Genomic DNA, 19,916 nt, shown 5'->3' on the forward strand with positions numbered 1-19,916 from the left:
CATCATGTGGCGGAGTTTTACACGTAACGCAACTCTTTTCTTGATCTCCTTCTTTACACGAAGTCTGGCATCATGGCTCTCTCTCGCGGTTGTCACAGATGTCGAGCTTTTACAATCGTCTCTAATGCTGTACTTGTCCTTCATGTCCGTTAGTTGTTCTCCAAGCCAGTCTTTCTGCTTTTGCATCTTCATATACTGCTCACTCATGTCTTTGTCATATGTAACCAATGTTTGTCTTAACTTGTGCAGTTCTTTTTGTAGTCTTTCTTGGCTTTCCTTTGCCCTTTGTCGCTCTTGCTGCAAAAGGTGTCTTAGTTGTTCATTTCCTCTCTGCAACACGTCATGCTGTTGGTTCACCTGGTGTTTTAAAACAGCTGGCCTCCATAATGTTACTTTACTGCCTTGTAGTCTTTCTTTCGCCCTTTTTGGTGGGGTGTACAACTCCTGTACTGTGTCACCAGAACTCCTGCAGTAGCAGTCTCCGATGTACCACCTCACTGCCATTGTGTCCTGGGATCTTTACGTCCACCCGTACTTGGCTTTGGCACGGCAGGTGTTACATGTCTGTTAAAATCATCATAATCACAGATATCAAAGCCACCGAAGGTGACATCAGAGAATATCTTTATTCCATATACACTAAACCATTGTTTCCCAAAGACTGGGTCGCAACCCTCAGGTGGGTCGCACAAGTTTTTTTGGGGTTTTTATTTTTTGGGTCGTCTCGTGTCATGTTTCCCAGTTTCGAATAATGTCTATTGACTTGGGTCACGAAGATTATTATAGTATAGTATTATGTAACACTGTAGTGAGTATCTTGCGATATGCTCTATAAGCTAGACAGAAAGTGATGGAGCATCTTAGGCTGTGTTTCCCAACCAGGGGTACGAGTACCCACAGTGGTACATGGGGAAAATGCTAAAGGTATGTGAATTTCTTTTTACATTTCAAATATTCAGGCATAAAAGCTTGTATAAAGCAGAGGGTTTTCTTTTTAATTATAGTTTATACTTCAATATTACAAATGCATAAGAATGAAGAAAAAACAGAAAGAAAAATGTAAAAGAAACCAGTATCACAAGTTGTGATTTCCATTGAAAATTGTAGACAGCTGTCTTATGTTTTATGGCGGTTTTGTACAGCCGTACTGTGTATTGTGTATGAGTTGGGAGTCAGTGATCTAAGGATGAGAGGAGTTGGTCGGGCGTCTGACTGCCACAGTTAGAGATGCTACAGTAGAATGCAGTGTCACTACTTCCTCGAGAGAAATTCATAAATGTTGCATTTGATGTCACTTTTGAACTCACCTGTGTCCTCAGTCATTTGTACGTTTCCAAGTCGGAGTCTGTAGTTCCGCCCCGTTCAAGAAAACTAAAGCTATACTGTTATCACCGCTTATATGACTCTCTTCCACCGTCATAAAGTGCTTTGAGAGAATAGATGAAGGACCCCTTCCTCATTAATTGCCTACTTTACATGGGCCCCTCCATTCACCTACAGACCAAACAATTCCAGCTTTGATGCAGGTTCTGTTGTGTTTCCTCCACCACCTGGATCACAACTCCTTATTTACATAATTAGGTTCTAGTTATGAAGGACCAAAGTGTGCAGCTCCTTGTACAGATGGGTCCTGGACTGCTTGGCCAACAGACCTCAGCTGGTGATGGAAGACTGACCTGGACACAGGTGAACCTCAGGGTCAGTCTTCAGTCCACTGCTGTTCTATTCCCTCTGATCTGTTTATTTCTAATCATGATCGTTCCTTTCACTCCCAGTGAAAATACCGTACACCGTCCATCGTAGCCGCTCTCACTAATGTCTTATAAACCTGACCTTTCACCTGTGATGCTATTCCTCTGTCACGAATCACTCTCTGCCTGCGCCCCATTCTTCACCTCTTCAAGGACCCGGGGTCAACCATACAGAGTGATACACAGTGATTACTCTTGAGTCACCGTGTCACCCCCCGCACCCTCCTCCCTCCCTGAACCTTTGACTCGTTCAAAATTGTGTTTGTAGACCTTTAAGGTTTTTATTCTAGTATTTCTGCTCTATATTGTTTTGCTGTCAGTTTATTATTGGTTTGTGCTTTAATCTGAAAGTCGAGACTCACCGTCTGAAAGTTGATTACAATGACAATAAAGGATAAAACTAGAGCAGGTTTCCAGGAACCTCTCTGTCTTTCATGTTTCCTGTTTTGATCCTTTGAATATTTTTCACATTATTTATTCTAATTCTAATTTATTTATTGTCTAGGGAGGATTTGTGCAATTAAGAAGTACTTTATTACAGTTTGGACGTCTTGTTTACTACATTAACACATACTACCTATCTATCACTACTAACTATCACTCAAGCAAATAATCCAGTTAGATTTCTATGTTCTCTTCTGCTGTCAGACTCATCAGCACAGGAACATTAACTGACTTGAATCACAGTGTCTGTTTCTCTTTACTGATTTTAGCTGAAACATCTGTAAATAATTCATGAAAGTCATCACGCATTCATTCTGTGCCAGTGAATAACCTCCAGTAAATCATTTTTTAACAATCAATTAAATTGAATCAATGATGTATTGATGCAAAAAAAAATCATAAACATTGGCAGCAACCCTGTGAAGCTGTCAATTGCCTTTGTTTATCTGAACTGTGTACTTTGACCTCTTCCCTGAGGAAGCTGTACTCTCATAACCTTTCCCCTCTGTGGCCATGGTAACCGTTACCAGGGTTTCAAAGGAGGATTGGCCAATATGGGATGCGTGTTGTGGTGATAAGATCACTCTGTTCAGTGGTTTCTGTATTGAATTAAAGGATAATAAAGGGTCGTTGTAGGAGTGGATGATCTTCTTCCTTTTCTTTTGGCTTTCACTCCAACTACAGTATCTCCATGTCTCGTCTGAGCTCTCCCTCTTCTCATCTTTCTTGGTGACCTCATCTCTAACATCCTTTGTCCAATATATTCATGATCTCTCCTCAAGACATGTCCAAACCATGCTGCTGCGTCTCCAACTCAGCCTTTTGTCTTCTTTTAACATGTATTTATGTGTTGTGTTACAATGAAATGAACTATATTAAAGGTCAAAGATCAAATCTTACTGAAATCGATCATGAACGATCTGTCACTGTATGAAGAAGTTAACAGAAGAGTTTGTAACTGTCAGTTTTACTAAACAGTAAAGATTAAACCTATTCTTTAGACATTGACAGTTGAGTTAATGTCCTTTTAGGCGACGGTGTTTGATTCTAATTTACCTCTCACTGTTCCCAGATCAGTAAACAGCACCTGCAGACAGTCAAGGAGCGATTTCAGTCCTTCCTCAGTGGAGATACTCAGATTGTGGCAGACGAGGCTTTTATCAACGCAGTGCAGAGTTACTACGAGGTGAGTATTATTGTTTCTTATATTTACAAAAGTGTGGTATAGTGGTGAGCAAAACTGCCTTCCAAGAAGTGGGTTCGATTCCTGGCTATTGCAGTGGATTCAATTGTGGTTCCACAGTGTAGCGGCTAGCACACCTGCCTAGCAAGCAGCGAGTCCTGGGTCTGATTCCCGGAGGTATCACATACTTGGCACCTCCAAACGGCAGCCTGGTGCAGCAGATCTACTGCTGGCACAACAATGTCCCCAGTGTGGGATCAATAAAGGTCAAATTGTTATTATTATTTATTTTACATTATTACTTAGAATAACAAGGCTGTATGTTAGAGAAACCAGCGTGTTTGTATTTTGTGTCTTCTTCTATCTCTAGCCTGCTAGCATTAGCATAGGGGCGTGATGGTTTTGTGTGGTGAAAAGCTAAAACATATTTAACTAGAGTTTGTTACCAGTTTCAGCTATTTCTGACATGGACACGTGTAAACCAATAATGTCACTCGTCGCAGGTCTTCCTTAAAAGTGACCGCGTTGCCAGGATGGTGCAGAGCGGTGGCTGCTCTGCCAGCGACTCACGGGAGGTTTTTAAAAAACATATAGAGAAGCGTGTGCGCAGCCTGCCAGAGATTGATGGCCTCAGCAAAGAGACTGTACTGAGCTCCTGGCTCGCCAAGTTTGATACCATCTACCGTGGCGAAGAGGATCACAGGAAGCTGCAGCAGAGAATGACAGCCAGCGCCGCCTCGGAGCTCATTCTCAGCAAAGACCAGCTCTACGAGATGTTCCAGCAGATCCTCGGAATCAAAAAGTTTGAGCACCAACTGCTTTACAACGCCTGCCAGGTAGGAGTTTATTTATTTGTTTCTGGGTACAACCATTTCTTGTCGTGTCAGCGGTGGCTTGGAGGGAAAGGACACAGACTTGTGTCCGTAAGGTCGCAGGTTTGAATCCACCAGCCACCAGGTTCCACCGAGGTACACCGAGCACGGCACCGTCTCCACACGCTCCATGGCATCTGAGGTTGAGTTTCCTACTGCTCACTGTGGTGATGGGTGAAAGGCAGAGGATAAATTCTGTTGTGCTGCACATCAATGACAATGAATCACTAATTTGTATGTTTATATGTGATATTCATATACATCAGATTTTTTATCACTTGTTTTTAAGCTTATTTTGTAAATAAAAGGATGATACATCATCTAACCAATGGCTAAATACGCAGCAGGGGTGTGTTACCTTCACCTTCATGTTTTCCTACATGAACATTTTGTGTCTTTCATAGTGAACACATTTACTGACATAACGTATGAAGCTCGCTGTGTATGAATCTAATGGTCCACCAATACAAAACATTTGAATTTCTAAGTAGCCACTGGAAATACTGAACAGATAATGAAAAATGATGCATAGACTGCATAGAATGATGCAAACAATGAGCTCTGCGCTGTAGGGTCATTGTTGCTATGATTATGCAGTTTCTACAGCAATGATAAACTGAGGGCGGTGCTCATCACCACATCCCTTCAATTCATTTAAACAGAGAGACCATTATCTAAACTAGATTTAAGAAACATGGCTCTGAATGGATGGCACTGCTCTAACGTCTCCCTCATTTACCAAAACCCTAAACCAGGATATACAGGCAGATTCATTGTTTCTTATATAATGACAGTTCACTGACCTCATCTCATTGGAGGGCCACTTCACTGTTTGAGTATAACACAATACAACATCATAAACACGTGGTTTTCCACCACTGTAGGGGCTAAAATTGCTCCTTTAATTTTGCAGAAACTGCATTGACATCATATGAATTAAAGTATGTTGTACAGCAGAGCAGTGTGAGGGGAGCATGAGGTCCAAGAAGAAAGGGCTGCCATGAATTAACACCTTGTCTAAACAGATTATAAACAGTACTTTTGATGGTGTTTTTTTAACGATTGATATTTCTGGTTACCATTTCAGTTAGACAACCTTGACGAGCAGGCCGCCCAGATCAGAAGAGAGCTGGATGGACGACTGCAAATGGCAGACCAAATTGCTCGGGTAAGAATGGAGGGATGAAAGATGACATTATGAATGAGAGGAGCATCATCAAAGCCTAAGAAATCGCATCTGCATTTTCTCCTGTTGTGAATTTTAAGGACTGACCCTTTACCTGTGTCAAGAGTGGATGCTCTGATACAGAGAGGCATCTCTAATTTGTCTTGAAAAATGCTCTCGTTTACATGTAAATAAGGTTGCATCCTTGTCCTTTTTTTCCAGCATGGTGGAAGATTCCCAAGATTTTTGTCCAGGGAGATGGAGGTCACGTACGTCGAGGAACTGCGCGCCTCTGTGAACCTGCTGATGGCAAACCTGGAAAGCATGCCTGTGTCCAAAGGAGGGGACTTTAAGCTGCAAAAGTTGAAAAGAGGCCACAACACATCCATCATGGACATGGGGCAGGATGATGAGAACGCACTGACCAAATCTGATGTGGTTCTTTCCTTCACCCTCGAGGTTAGTGCCATCAGTTCTTTGGCTTCTTCAAACTATTGTCTCTGAAATACTGTCGTTGGCCAACTGTGTTTCGTTGATCCAAATCAGTAGCAACTTTTCCACTTCTTCTTACGTCAGAGATGTTTGCTTGGTGATCACAGTCACTCCAAAAATACAGTAGCTTCTTTTATTGCTTCCATGTTATAATGCTGGTACAAATCGAAGACTTTGCTAAGCCATGCTGTAAAGCTGGATCTGAAACACAAACCAATTAAACACTGGAAGGAATGTCCAGTTTATGACAGCATGTTTATCTTGGACGCATCTATTTTATAATTCTGTCAAGAAATAGCCACAGTATTTTCAAGTAAGTGTAACATCAACCTCTGGTTTATTTACAAATCACCACCTGTGTACGTCACAGGTGGTGATTATGGAAGTACAGGGTCTGAAGTCATTGGCCCCGAACAGGATCGTTTACTGCACCATGGAGGTAGAGGGGGGCCACAAACTACAAACAGACCAAGCTGAGGCGTCCAAGCCCACGTGAGTGCAATACTCTATACCAGTCAGTAGGTTCTACTGGTACTATGGCTTTGAGAATGTACAGAGACATCAACAGTGACACTGACAGAGCTGCAAATATTAGTCTTGAAGTTTGAGTCATACTTTTCTGTCTCGTTCTCTCTCTCTCTCTCTGCCTCTGTGTGTGTGTGTGTGTGTGTGTGCAGCTGGGGTACCCAGGGTGACTTCACCACTACACAGCCCTTACCTGCCATCAAAGTAAAGCTGTTCACAGAGAGCACAGGAGTGTTGGCGTTAGAGGATAAGGAGCTGGGCAGGGTAAGACATCAGTAACAGTCACGGCTGCGTTTCCTCTGGTGATGCGTTTAATAATGTTCCATTCCTGGCAGGTTGTGCTCCACCCCACACCTAACAGTCCCAAACAGTCTGAGCTCTACAAGATGACAGTGTCTAAAGGGTGTCCGGACAATGACCTGAGGATCAAACTAGCCGTCCGGATGGACAAACCACAAAACATGAAGCATTGTGGGTAGGTGGTTTTGCACAACACTGCAAAAAAAAATCAATGTTTTGTAGCAGATTTTTTTTATTAATATACTAAAAAATAGATATACTATTAAAAATTAATATAGCTTTATATATACCACATATTTTATCACATACCCAGCGGACACAACAACCATCTCTCTCTGTAACTGACGGCGAAGGCCTGACTAGTCATAGTGATACTTTGCTGCCACCTTGTGGGATTTAATTGTGACACAGCTGAAGTTTTATATAAATCTACAATACAATTATCAGTCCATCATACGGCAGTCACATAGTGGTGATGCAAAACGGGAAATGTTTTGAAGAAAATTCAGAATTCAATATTTAGACAACGACTTTGTTATCATTGTTGAAGAAAATATGTTTTATTTTGTTTTTTCTAGAATTTTCCAATTGTCCAAAAAATATTTCTGTGTTTCTTATGTATAAAGGTTTCTTTCAGACCTTTGTACATTGCAGCACACAGTTGGTGCACGATTCTTGTGGAATGTTACCTCAACTGACGGTGGTTCCAAAGTAGCTGCAGTGATGCCATTTGGCCTGATGGTGTCAGTAAATGTCTATCAGCCATTTCATGACTAGACTTCGTCTGGGTTACAGGAGTGAAAAGAAAAACATCACAGGGTTGAACTGTGGACACAGGAACATCTAACCTCATCTCTGATCTGTATCTCTTTTTACTTCACAGATATCTTTGGGCCACCGGCAAAAATGTGTGGAAAAGATGGAAGAAAAGATTTTTTGTGCTGGTCCAGGTAACTTTTTATAGTCATTTTCACATCAGAAATTCAACTTAAGACATAGTAGAAATCTATGGGGAAAAAAAAGAAGATCTTAGTTAGATCCAAAAATTAAATAAAAAATTAAAACAAACAAAATTAGGACAAAAATTAAACATAAATGACAAACACGTTGTACATACAAAAATTAAGAAATCTCTGTTTAATCGTTTATTGTTTCATAAATATCAAATGAACAAACCACAGAACAGTAATAAATACAGTCTTACAAATACTTCATATTAAATAAGATTAATAAAAAACAACTAAGCTCTAAAAAGCTTTTGACATTCCCTGAGAGCAGTATTCATTTTTCATCTATTTGATTTTTGATTTCCTTAAACATTACGCTGCCACATCCTCCACCATAAATAATATTTAAAACTGAATATCATTTAGGCATTATTTGGATTTTATTTGAAATAACAATAGACTTTTAACAATTTTTACTTGTTGAACTTAAATATTAACTATTTGTGACATTCTTTATTTCCAAAAAAATATTTATCATGTATTGTTCAAATTTATATTTTATGAATTCTGTTTAAATTAGTTTCAATAATTGATAATTAATTTAAAAAATCCCTAGACAATATCTGAAAAGAGATTCAGTTTTTTTAGACATTTTCAGGATAATATTATTTATGGGTTTGTTTTAAGATCAGTTTTCTTGCTATATAAAAAAACATATTTATTGAAATATGATAATGACATATATATGTGAATAATAACATGAATAATCTGCATTTTCTCCTATACTCAATACTGATATATGTTTTAATAATTTACTGCTGCCTCCATACCTGTCCTGTCTGTGTTGAATGTACATTTTAAAAGGCTCAGATACATAACCTTAATGTCTGAGATTAATGAATTCAATGTGATTTTGAAGTAATATATTTCAAAAACACACTTGTCAAGTCCGACAAATCCAGGTGAGGGCAAAACAAAGTTTGTGATGATGAACAGATTTGTTTCACAGGAGCCGGGGTCAAAGAAAGAAAAACACAGGAGACAAAGTGTCAACAGAGACGATAGGAAGACAAAAAGGCGTGAAGCCATTTGACTGAGTCACTAATGATTACCCTGTAGGGTGGAGGGGGTTTGGAGGATGGAACCAAGGTGTTGTTCTCCAGTGTGATCAGACCTACACGAGAAGAGGACCCAGTTCTCAAGGCACTAAGTTTATGACTTTTGCCACAGGAAGTGGATAAAACGTGGGGTTGATATAAATGACGGGTGGATGGGTAGAACAGCACCTGTCAGCTGCATTGGTCAATCTAAACCAGATCATCAGAACGACCTCTGGCCTTATTCAGTCTCCACCCGTCCCCTCCACCTAGCCTCAGTAGCATTTCACTGGCATTTCTCAGTGAATTCACAGGAAGCTTCATCAGTACGAAACCCAGCAGAGAAGAACAACAACTCTGCTGCACAAACACCACAACAACGAAGCCCAGCCGTCTTATGATGACTGTCAAAGCATCAAGTCAAATTAAATCACATTCAGTAGAAAATACATTTGACCCTAAACGGGTTTCTGTTCCTCCCTGGACTCTGAAAAAAAAAGAAACAACAAAAAACTTAACATACATTTAGAAAGAAAAAAAAAACGTATGAAAAGTAAAATAAAGGTATAGGAGACAGTGAGAAGCTGAAGGGGAGGGGGACTGGTCTTGGGATGGCCTGTCTGTGGTGTGTTGCAGAGGACATGTCTCAGAGCTACACGTTGACAGGGGATTGACAAAGTGGAGTGAACACTAACACTCGCAGCTAGAAAACGCTGTGTGTTGCCAACTTAAGCCTTTCTTTTGCTCCTAGCGAAATATATAGTAAGTGACAATACTGAGTGTGTGTGTGTGTGTGTGTGTGTGTGGCACATGCATGTGATTTTCTTGATGTTTTGAACCACTGATGTCTGTCTCTTCTGATCATGTGAAGTCTAAATCACTGTTCATCTTGTAAATAACTTGGCACCATCTGCTTCCTAGTACTACTGTAGTACCATGGCAGTCGTTAAGTGTGTGTGTCTGTGTGTGTGTGTGTGTGTGTGTGGCTGTGATCAAAAACTCTAGTTGTGGCATTATCTGAATTCAACTTCTACAGATGGATGCCCTGATTTTCACTTCACTACTTCGTCATAGTTCATACCTGTTGTGGAATTTGTGTCTTTAAAGTTTCCCTCCTGGTGACCTTATAGTTAGAATTTACTATATTTACTCTGATTTATTTTCTTTTAGTAGAGTTTTTTTTTTGTCGGCAAAACCGACCTTAATTATCGTGTGGTGTTTTGTTCTTTCTTTTATTGTCGTTGTTGTAGTCAGGTCTGTCTTCTTCTTCTTCTCCTGTCTGTGGTAATCACTGTGATCACTCTCACCTGTGTCTCTGTCATCAGTCTCACTGGTGTCACCTGGTGCCCTGGGTATATACACCTCTGTCCTTCACTCAGACTGTTGGTCATTGTCCCTGTCTGTGTGCAGTGCTGTACTCTGCTGTTCTGAGTTCCTGATTTCTAGTGAAAAAAAACAAAAAAATCTTCACCTTCATAATCTAAAATATGTGAAGAATTGAGCCTAATATTCTTCAATATTATTATTGATAAACCCATGTGGTGTGTAAAAGTAATTGCATTTGAATCCCCCTCTCATATATACCACTTTTCTACTTTATTTTCATTATATCTCATGTATTTACAACAACTGTTAAAATGTAAAAAAAACAAAACACTGGCTTATCAAATCACCACCGTCTGCTCTCTTGTGCGCCTGGTGCTGACTCATCCCTTCCTGTCGTTGTGGCGGTGTAGGTGAGTCAGTACACCTTCGCCATGTGCAGCTACAGAGAGAAGAAGGCTGAGCCGGTGGAGCTTCTTCAGCTGGACGGTTTCACTGTGGACTACACTGACCCACAGCCAGGTGACACTCACAGGCTCAAAGACCAGTGACATGCACTCACCTCAACTAAAATGGCTGTAAAAGTGTTTGTTTACAAGAGAACAAATGCCTGTGTAACAGCATCATTAATGCTGGATTCATATCGTCTCCAAATGTCCCAGTGAATAGAAAACCAAGCAGCATTTCCTCCTTTCACTCAGGACTAGACGGTGGTCGGACGTTCTTCAATGCTCTGAAGGAGGGTGACACTGTGATCTTCGCCAGTGATGATGAGCAGGACAGAATCCTCTGGGTGCAGGCTATGTATCGTGCCACTGGCCAGTCACACAAACCAGTCCCTCCAACGCAGGTCCAGAAACTCAACTCCAAGGGAGGCACAGCGCCTCAGCTCGACGCTCCCATTTCACAATTCTGTAAGTTTTTTTTTTCTCTCTCTCTGTCTCTAATTTTATCATACCAAACTGATTTGCCTCTCATTGAATCACACCTTGATGCTGTCAAAACTGTTGATACATGGTGTGACTCAACGTCAATCATTTATTTACTTGTGACTTTAAATGGTGTCAAAATATCAGTTTCATCCTAAATTTAAATCCATAAAGTAATTAATTTAATATCAGGCAGAAACATCAATATGTTTTAAGCACTTCACATTTATGTCTGTTAAAAAAAAAGAAATGCCTACATTATCTTACAAAAAACTTTATTAAAGAAGTTCAATTTATTAAAAAGCTAAAAAGACAACAAAACTGAATTCTATTGGAAATTGGAAATGAATTTAAAAATGTGTTACTCTAGACACTCTAAATAATATTAAATGGTCATTTAGTTGTTGGTAAAACAGTTTCTGGAATCATGGTGCAAGTTGCCTGATCTTGAAGCTCCAAGCTGCACAGCAATAAATTGACCGTGTTAAATCTGAGGTCCAGTTCATCCAAGACTGAAAGACCACAGAGAGAGTTACGTACATGATCATGCAGCAGCTTTTTTTTGTTAAGAGAAACATTAAACCAACTTCAACAGAACAGCCTTCATCATCCAATAACAAATGAATGTGGAGTATAGATGTTGAACTCCAAGCCTGTCGCCTCTCTCAGTGACTAGGTGCTCTTCTGAAGGTGCGTTCACTGACTGAGCTGTTTGTTTGACACGACCCGGAGAATCCTACTGGGTCTCAGCGGTTGGTAATTACTAAGCTAAACGTGCAAGGCCATGAATAACGCAGTGTGGTTGCCTCACAATTAAAGTTGTGCAGCAATCATTCAATGTTACCAAATAATTATTTCACTGTTCACACTGGATCAGCACACTGAATAATTACGACTCAAACACACACCTACCCAGCCACTACTTCACCGTGGTTAAACTTTGACACGTGCTGAAATTAAAGCACAACAAATGCAAACACAAAAATCAGTTTGCAGCTGCTGCGACGGTAGACACCTGCAGCGTCGGAGCTCGCTAACCAAACATGACAAGGAGTAATAGATTTCTGTCACATTTGGTCATTTGTAAAAATATTGAATGATATAGTATTATAAACAGGTACGTACTATGAACAACGTTCAGAGCATTGTCAATTAAATAAGAAGTCCTTTATTTTCCCTATTTCCTTTATTTCCTTAAATGTTCATCTCCTTCAACCTTAAAAAAAATAAAAATTGTAACTCTTGTAATTTGATTGTTTCATTTTCTACATTTATTGTCACTAAGTCAAAACCAACATCAATCACATTAAGATTTTATTTTTATTAGCAATGTTTATTAGCAAAGTATTAAGAAAATTATCAACTATATGTAAAATGATAAATCACCAATTGAATTTTATAATGATCAACTATATGTGAAATGATAAATCACCAATTGAATTTTATTTATTTTTTATTTTTAGTACTTACTACTCATATTGGACTACGTGGCCTGGTCGGTGTGTGCAGCAGACGTTATCAGATGGACTTTATTCTTACTGTAGCCCCTAACCATTAATTTGGGGGTTCTTCTGGTCTATGAGAATAGCAGCCATCAGTCAATGTCAGGGCAAACCTGTCCCTGTCCAGAGGGACGGGGCGACTGATGTCACTGCATGTTACTGTCCGTGCTGCCTTCCTCCACCCCTGCCCACTCATAAAACAGGCCTGACGGGGCAGTGCACCGTAACATTTTTAGACATTTGGTAGAGTGTGGGACTCAAGGCCTTTTCAGCAAGTTAGGAAGACTACATCTTCATCTAGGTCCAGCTTAGTCCTGCCTTTGATGGTCAAAGTTGTGGACTGGTGTCAATATTTAGTCATCCTTGCTCACTTCTCATTTCTCCGACGGTGTGTGTTTAGATGCCGACCGTGCCCAGAAGCATGGAATGGATGAATTCATATCAGCCAACCCCTGTAACTTTGACCACATGTCACTTTTTGAGCTGGTGCAGCGACTAACCCTGGATCACAGACTCAACGACTCCTACTCCTGTCTGGTGAGGAAACGCTAAATATTATTAATGTAGTCACGTATCTGTCCTTCGTTGACATGGGTCATGGTTAAAGCAGCGGAGGAAGAGAAATCAAAGGTGCCTCCTCTCCTATTGCTGTGCAGACTATGGTTTTTTTTTATGTAACCATTTTTTAACCAGAGATCAAGATCTAGATGGCAGCACCAACGTCGGAGTTCAAATGAAACCCTGTGGATGGGGCTCCATCTGACAACATTCATATTTACTGTCATGATCTCCCCCACTCTCTCTCCTCCCTATTCACCCCCAGTGAACTGTCCATCCTCCAACCCAACCAAGAAATGATTACACAAGTGAAAAAATATCCACCTACTAATCAACTTTGTCGAGTCATTTAGAGCAGTGTTCCCCAACTCCCGGTGCATGGACCCATGCCGACCCTTTGGTCATTTGATACCAGGCCTCATAGAAAGAAGGAATAATTTACCTAATTTGAAGAGAATACAATCGTTACTATATACTCTCTTCATTTATTAAGTTTAGTTGATACATTTTTGAAAAAATACATCTGTCAGACTAAAAGATAGATTCATTTTGTACAGATATTATTTGTTACTTTTAACTAAAAAGTCTGTTGTTGGAGCCTTAATGGCTGAAATCACTTGGCAGTAAAAATATTTCCCTCTGGTGTGTTGTCCACAGGGCTGGTTCAGTCCCGGTCAGGTGTTCGTCCTGGATGAGTACTGCGCTCGCTACGGTGTCCGAGGCTGCCATCGACATTTGTGCTACCTTAGTGATTTGCTGGAGAGAGCAGAGAATGGAGCCATGATTGACCCCACCCTGCTGCACTACAGCTTTGCCTTTTGTGCCTCTCATGTCCATGGAAACAGGTACAAATCAAACAGATGCCTCAGCCCCGTGGGCTCGTCACCCGGGCACACAAGATATGTTTGTTGACACAGACATTTCTGGTTAAAATGTCTACACGGTAACAAGTGGGGTTAAATACATGACCTGTTTTAGTCCTAATGTTTCAGTTGCTATTTTATGATTAGATCAGGTTTAAACCAGTATCAAGAGATGAGCATTTTTGTTAGTCAGTCTCTTTGTAAAGGACACATGTTCACTGACCAGGTATTCTTTAGCTCATGTGATGCCATTACAATAGTGGTAACAGTCGTAACACTGTTCAGACCAATGAGCATCTCAAGGCACGGGAACAAGAATTTCCAAGTCTGCTTTCCACAGCCAACTTGGAAATCTGAGCCGTATGATCTCAGTCATCAGACGGAGACGCTCGGCAGGATGACTTCCTGCAGCAACAGGCCAGCTCCTGGAAGTCACCCGGCCACCGCCTCGCTTTATGTCTCTGATACATGATGGGAAATCTGGGTGACATCATTGTCGATGCTCAGCAAACTGGTTGCAAGAACAGCCTCATGTACCAGATGCCAGCGTTCACACACACACACACACACAGACACACACAGGTTGTTGAGATGGTGTAGGGGAACCAAGTGCAGCATGTCATGTTTCCTTTCTCTCATCCCAGTGTCACTCTGACCACTCCAGTGCATCTTCTGTCACATGCACTCTGTTTACAGTCTACCCTGATCCCACATGTCAGAAATATTATGAACACATCTGACAGGCAGACACACACACACACTCACACACACTCACACACACACTCCCACACTAACAGAGACGCACACCGTATACACACTATACTGTCATTGTTCTTTTTGCCACATTGAATCCAAAAAGGGGAAAATGACGAGTTTAAATACCTTTGAAACAACATGACGTCACTGTGACAGTTAGTACTGACACTGACTGAGGCTGAGTGGACCATGGATACAGGAGTGATGATGTTAGATCAACCAGCCTGCTTGGTTTGAATTCATTAATTCATTGATTGACTAATTATTATGATTATTATTTTTACTATTTTATGATTTCCCTGTCTTTCAGACCTGATGGCATTGCCACTGTGAGCATGGAAGAGAAGGAACGGTTTGAGGAGATCAAAGAGCGACTGTGTGTTCTTCTGGAGAACCAGATCACACACTTCAGGTGAGAAATATCAAGAAACGATTGGCTTGACACGACATCAAGTACTGCTCCACTTGTGAAATGAAGTATTTAGGACAGTGGTTCTCAAACTGTGGTACATGGAGAAAATTCATATTTTTACATTTACATTTTCAGTTGAATAAATCTGAAACATACCACGTACAATTAATACTACGTATAAACCTCTCTCCTGTGGTGGAGCTAACAGTGAAGGCCTCTGCTACTCAGAGAGATCAGGGTTTTCTCAGCTGGTACAGAGGATAAGACGTTTGAAAACCACAGGTCTATGGTGTATTTACTTCCATCTTATACTGGTTTGAAAAGGCAGTTGAAATAACATAATAGAATGCTACACTGCTACAGGATCACATTGTTTTTTTTCCTCTTATATAATTACTAATATATGCAGTACGTGTACAGTAAAACTCCTCTGAACCTCCTTCTCCTTCAGGTATTGCTTTCCGTTCGGACGACCAGAGGGTGCACTCAAAGCCACGTTGTCCCTGCTTGAACGGGTATATATTTACACAACCCATTAAAGAAATAAAGAGCTACTGCAGTACTACTGCTGAGTAAAACCCAGGGAACGTGGAATGGAAGATTTGATTAAAATTGTATTTGGGGAGATGTATGACTCTTTGTTTTATGTCATTGAATTGTACTTTAACCAACGTGGTTTTTGATTTGAGTTGTTTTACAGAGAAAATAAAACTGCTCTCTGTACCGGCTGTTTTAGGTTTTAATGAAAGATATCGTCACTCCAGCTCCACAGAACAAAGTCAAGGCCGTGATTCAGAAGTGTCTGGAGCAGGCTGCTGTAGTCAACTACCAACGGCTGGCCGAGTACGCCAAACTGGAAGGTAGGTTGACACCCCGGCCCCAAGGTAATGAATGCTGCATTTTTATATATATATATATAAATATATATATATATATATAATAAAATATTTAACATCTGGGTTGAAGGTTTAGTTTGTCTTTTTACTAAGACGTTATACATTTATTTCAAATTCCATCATTGACATTTCCCAAATAATAATGCTGCTGGTTGTTGTCTTTAAACCAATAGTTTTTTTTTGTCACTATTTTATTATAGGTATAATGTAACACCTCCTAATATTGGCTGTTTGTGTTCACGGTTTCAAATGTTAGGTTAGACGTGCTCCCTGGTGTTCATGTTCATAACCTTCTAATTGGCGTAGCTGCATTTTAATGCTGTTGTATTTACCTGTAAATGAAGTGGTTAAAAGGTTTGTCATGCATGGTTTGAGTAATGATTGAAATGAGTTATCAGAACAAATTTATCCTGGCAGTAGTCTGAGACTTTTTTTTTTTTTAGTCCCTGCATTTATTTTTCTTTGTCTACTTTTTCTTTGTCAGTCAGCTTTGTGTGACTTTGATGTCTGAACTAACAGAGTTCAACTCTGTCCCGTAGCTAAAATGCTGTCTTTGTCTTTTTTGTCTGCCTTCCTTCTATCTGCTTCCTGGTGACTTCCGTATTTATTCCTTTCTATTCTCTGTCTATTGGCTTTTTCTGGAAACAGCCAGGCCAATAGACCAGATATGCTTGGACTACCCCCTTGTGGCGTTGCAGGTTGTTTTTTGTCCAATTGCATGTTTTTCATGGCAATCAGAAAATGTAAACATTTTATTTCTGACTCGTTCAGAATTCTCGCTTGGGGAGTGTCATTTTCATTACATACTTTCAACATGTAAAGTATGTCATGATGGTAAACTGGTGTAGAAGTTTTACTGGTTAAATGCATTTTATCAATACATCCTCCTTATATAACTCTAAGAACATTTATTCATCAATAGCAAATCCCAGCATCTCCTTTAACAGCAGGTGCATTCTTTGAGACAGTGTGTCCTCGTGTGCTGACAACACACTCTCTCAAACGTCATGGCATGGCCATAGCTCAAAGCCAAGTAACAGATTTGATGGTTAAAGCAGCACACAACGTCCCAAAGTCAGAGTGACTTCCTGCGCTTCACCCACAGTTTCAGACGAGCGGGCGACCGCAGATGTAAAAAAGACAAACTTTTTCAAGTAACATCCAATTATCACATCATTTGCAAGACGTTGCTGAGTTCTGGTCGGATCAGAAGAACCTGCTGCACATCCACACATTTGTTCTCTGCTCCAGGCGTGCGTACGTCACGGCCAACTTCATCAATGATAACACCTTGTTTCTCTCTGTGGTAACGTCAAATCCAGTTTGGATAAAAAGAAAAACAAAAGGCAGCTCATGTACCTGCGCAGCTGTCAAGATGATTACATAAATTATGATTTCCAGGCACATAGGTTTTTTTTGGAATCTTCATATCGGCAGGTTTTCTGACCTGCAGCCCTGTCTGTCTCAGGTTTTTTTGGAATCGGCATGTTTTCTGACCTGCAGCCCTGTCTGTCTGGGCAACAAAAAACCCACAACACACAGTGTTTACATCCTCTCCTGACGATGAATTCATCAGTCAATCTGTTACTAACTGATGAACTATGGCACCAGTCAGTCACAGAAAAATAGATACTGCCATTTTGCTCATCCTTTTGACTCCCACAGCACATACGACTGTCACTGACTAAACTAACCGAGTTAATAAAAACCATTAACTCTAAAGTTTGACTGATATGCTGTTTAAAAGACACATGGAAAATAACCAGCACCATGTAGCGTGTGTACGGATTTGGTCATTTTATTAGTGGATGCTAGTATTAGCATTGATAAAGGAGATACTTCTGAAGGACAAGGACATGAGGTAGAATGTCAACACAGAACAACAGGTTACAAAGTGACACCAAAGGTCGGACGTCAGATTGAAAAACTTCATATCAGTCAAACCCCTTTCAGCCCCTCCTGTTCGTCCACTCTGACTCTGGCCTCTTCCATGCCTCGGTGTACGCTTTTTCTTCCTGTAGGGGAGAAGAGGGAAATGTATGAGCATCCTATCTTCTGCTTGGCATCTCAAGTGATGGATTTAACAATCCGTGAGTACCTGCCTCCTTCCCCCTTCTCACCCACATCCCTCTGTGCAGTGACTTGATGTTGAAAATCAGGAACGCAAGAAAGTTCACGTTTCTTTAAATGTTACACGTTACACTCATACTGATCATTTTATACATTTTTGTCCCATAAAATCATCCCTCTGTTTTTTGTTTAGTTTGAGCATAATATCTAAAGACTTTCACATTTTGCCTTAATGGTTTCTCTGTCGTAGAGTGAAACATCTGTGTCGTAAACACAAACCCATAAAATCATTTTCCCTCTGTTTTTTGTATAGTTTGAGTGAAACATCTGTGTCGTAAACACAACTAGTTGAGGATATACACACACACTGACTGGACCTGTGCATTTTCACTTTACTATTACAACACTGATGTCCAGTGGAAGAGAATTGTCTGAGTTAATTTAAGACCAGAAATCAAAATTATTTTCTCTTTGTTCTTTTTCTAAACCTGTAACATTTTTTCTTTTCATTTTCTAAATGACATTACATCTTTAATGTTTCTTTAAGTTCCTGTAGTACCACTGCCTCATCTTTATCTGTTGTGGCTTCTTTCCCATTCTGTTGTCTCACCACACACACACACACACACACGCGCGCACACACACAACTTTAGAAAGATTATTGATTCGGGAACTGTTGAGCTGTGTGTGCCTGACTAATCCACTGCAGCACTTTGGTGAAAGTGTTAACTCGTACACAAGTTGAGACACACACAGCTCGACACATCCAAACTAATTCTAGTTGTCAGCAGTGTTGTCTTTGTCCCTTTGTCTGTTCTCAGTGAAATATAAAACCACGTCCTGGACAGGTTGTTTTAGACTCCTAATAAAAAAAACCCACATCACGTAGTAGTAATGCCACAGCAGGGTTAACTGGAGAACAACAGAGACTCAGACACCTGATGTTGCTGCTACAGACAGAGTAAATCAGACAACAAGATCAGACGGCAGTCAGATGTGAAGGCCATCCACGCTAACCTTTGACCTTGTGCCCCAGAGAATGTGGGCCATTTAGTAACACCTGCCAAGAAGTTGGAGGACAACATCCGCTTGGCCGAGCTTGTGATTGAGGTTCTTCAGCAGAACGAGGAACACCACGCTGAGGTGAGTCCAGCTGCAGATCTTTGTTCTCCACCTGCAGGCTGTCCTGCTGTCACACCGTCACACAAACTGGGAAGTTTAGGTTCGTTTGTTGTTTCACATTCATTGAGTTTTAAGAGCGCTCACCAGAGAATGGAGATACATTGTCTTTCCTTAGGTCAGGGCTGTCAAACCCATATACACCGGGGGCCACATCAGCAATACAGTTCCCCTTGAAGGGCCGGTTGTCAATGGAAGACTGTACAGATCGGGGGTGCATTCCGCATTTGGCCCCCGGACCTTAAGTTTGACACATATGACTTAGGTGGTGGTGACCTTAGACTGCCTGTGCAAATACATTGTACAGGGACATGAACTGTTCGGCCCAACCATCAGTACACTTACCTTCCTTCTTTATTTGTGTTTTTCATTCATATTGAAGTAGCATGAAGACATGTTGAGATTTTAATATCGGTGTCAGTCGTCACTGTTTTGGTATCCTGGTTTGAACTGGTCTTATTTGTGCTGCCTTCTGATTTTAACACTCGATGCCGCCCTGACTCAATCATCAACACTTTGTTTCAAGTGTAAACGTGATGATTACGAGCGCCTTTGACTTATTGTCAACTAGCCGTCACAAGAACCGAACTGCAAAGGCAACAATGCCAACACGCGGTCTCCCAGGGGTTCATTTACATTACAGTCCTGACAG

General features: G+C 40.7%; 1 protein-coding gene and 1 long non-coding RNA gene across 6 annotated transcripts in view; one reads left to right on the forward strand and one right to left on the reverse strand.

Annotated features, from left to right (window-relative positions):
- The window catches only part of LOC103386620 (calcium-dependent secretion activator 1), a 40,814-nt gene that overhangs the window by 2,914 nt on the left and 17,984 nt on the right, over positions 1 to 19,916 (forward strand). For 3 of the 5 annotated variants that reach the window (XM_008320990.3, XM_025060156.1, XM_025060157.1), the window contains 17 exons: positions 3,268 to 3,381; positions 3,882 to 4,214; positions 5,338 to 5,418; positions 5,638 to 5,874; positions 6,278 to 6,399; positions 6,585 to 6,696; positions 6,768 to 6,907; positions 7,616 to 7,682; positions 10,513 to 10,621; positions 10,801 to 11,013; positions 12,931 to 13,067; positions 13,746 to 13,933; positions 15,018 to 15,119; positions 15,571 to 15,634; positions 15,856 to 15,979; positions 18,037 to 18,105; positions 19,122 to 19,228. In XM_008320990.3, coding sequence (XP_008319212.1) covers positions 3,268 to 3,381; positions 3,882 to 4,214; positions 5,338 to 5,418; positions 5,638 to 5,874; positions 6,278 to 6,399; positions 6,585 to 6,696; positions 6,768 to 6,907; positions 7,616 to 7,682; positions 10,513 to 10,621; positions 10,801 to 11,013; positions 12,931 to 13,067; positions 13,746 to 13,933; positions 15,018 to 15,119; positions 15,571 to 15,634; positions 15,856 to 15,979; positions 18,037 to 18,105; positions 19,122 to 19,228 — 2,319 coding nt within the window. Of the gene's footprint in view, positions 1 to 731; positions 925 to 3,267; positions 3,382 to 3,881; positions 4,215 to 5,337; positions 5,419 to 5,637; positions 5,875 to 6,277; positions 6,400 to 6,584; positions 6,697 to 6,767; positions 6,908 to 7,615; positions 7,683 to 10,512; positions 10,622 to 10,800; positions 11,014 to 12,930; positions 13,068 to 13,745; positions 13,934 to 15,017; positions 15,120 to 15,570; positions 15,635 to 15,855; positions 15,980 to 18,036; positions 18,106 to 19,121; positions 19,229 to 19,916 lie in introns of those variants that run through there. The other 2 variants (XM_025060158.1, XM_008320982.3) reach the window with 2 other exon arrangements.
- Positions 439 to 2,117, reverse strand: LOC107989243 (uncharacterized). The gene is made up of 2 exons (XR_001760760.2): positions 1,308 to 2,117; positions 439 to 564 (listed from the first exon to the last, which is right to left on the reverse strand). It is a non-coding gene; the product is annotated as an uncharacterized LOC107989243 (long non-coding RNA).

This window comes from Cynoglossus semilaevis, chromosome 11 (assembly GCF_000523025.1).
Source record: "Cynoglossus semilaevis isolate Cse_v1.0 chromosome 11, Cse_v1.0, whole genome shotgun sequence".
Taxonomy (NCBI): Eukaryota; Metazoa; Chordata; class Actinopteri; order Pleuronectiformes; family Cynoglossidae; genus Cynoglossus; species Cynoglossus semilaevis.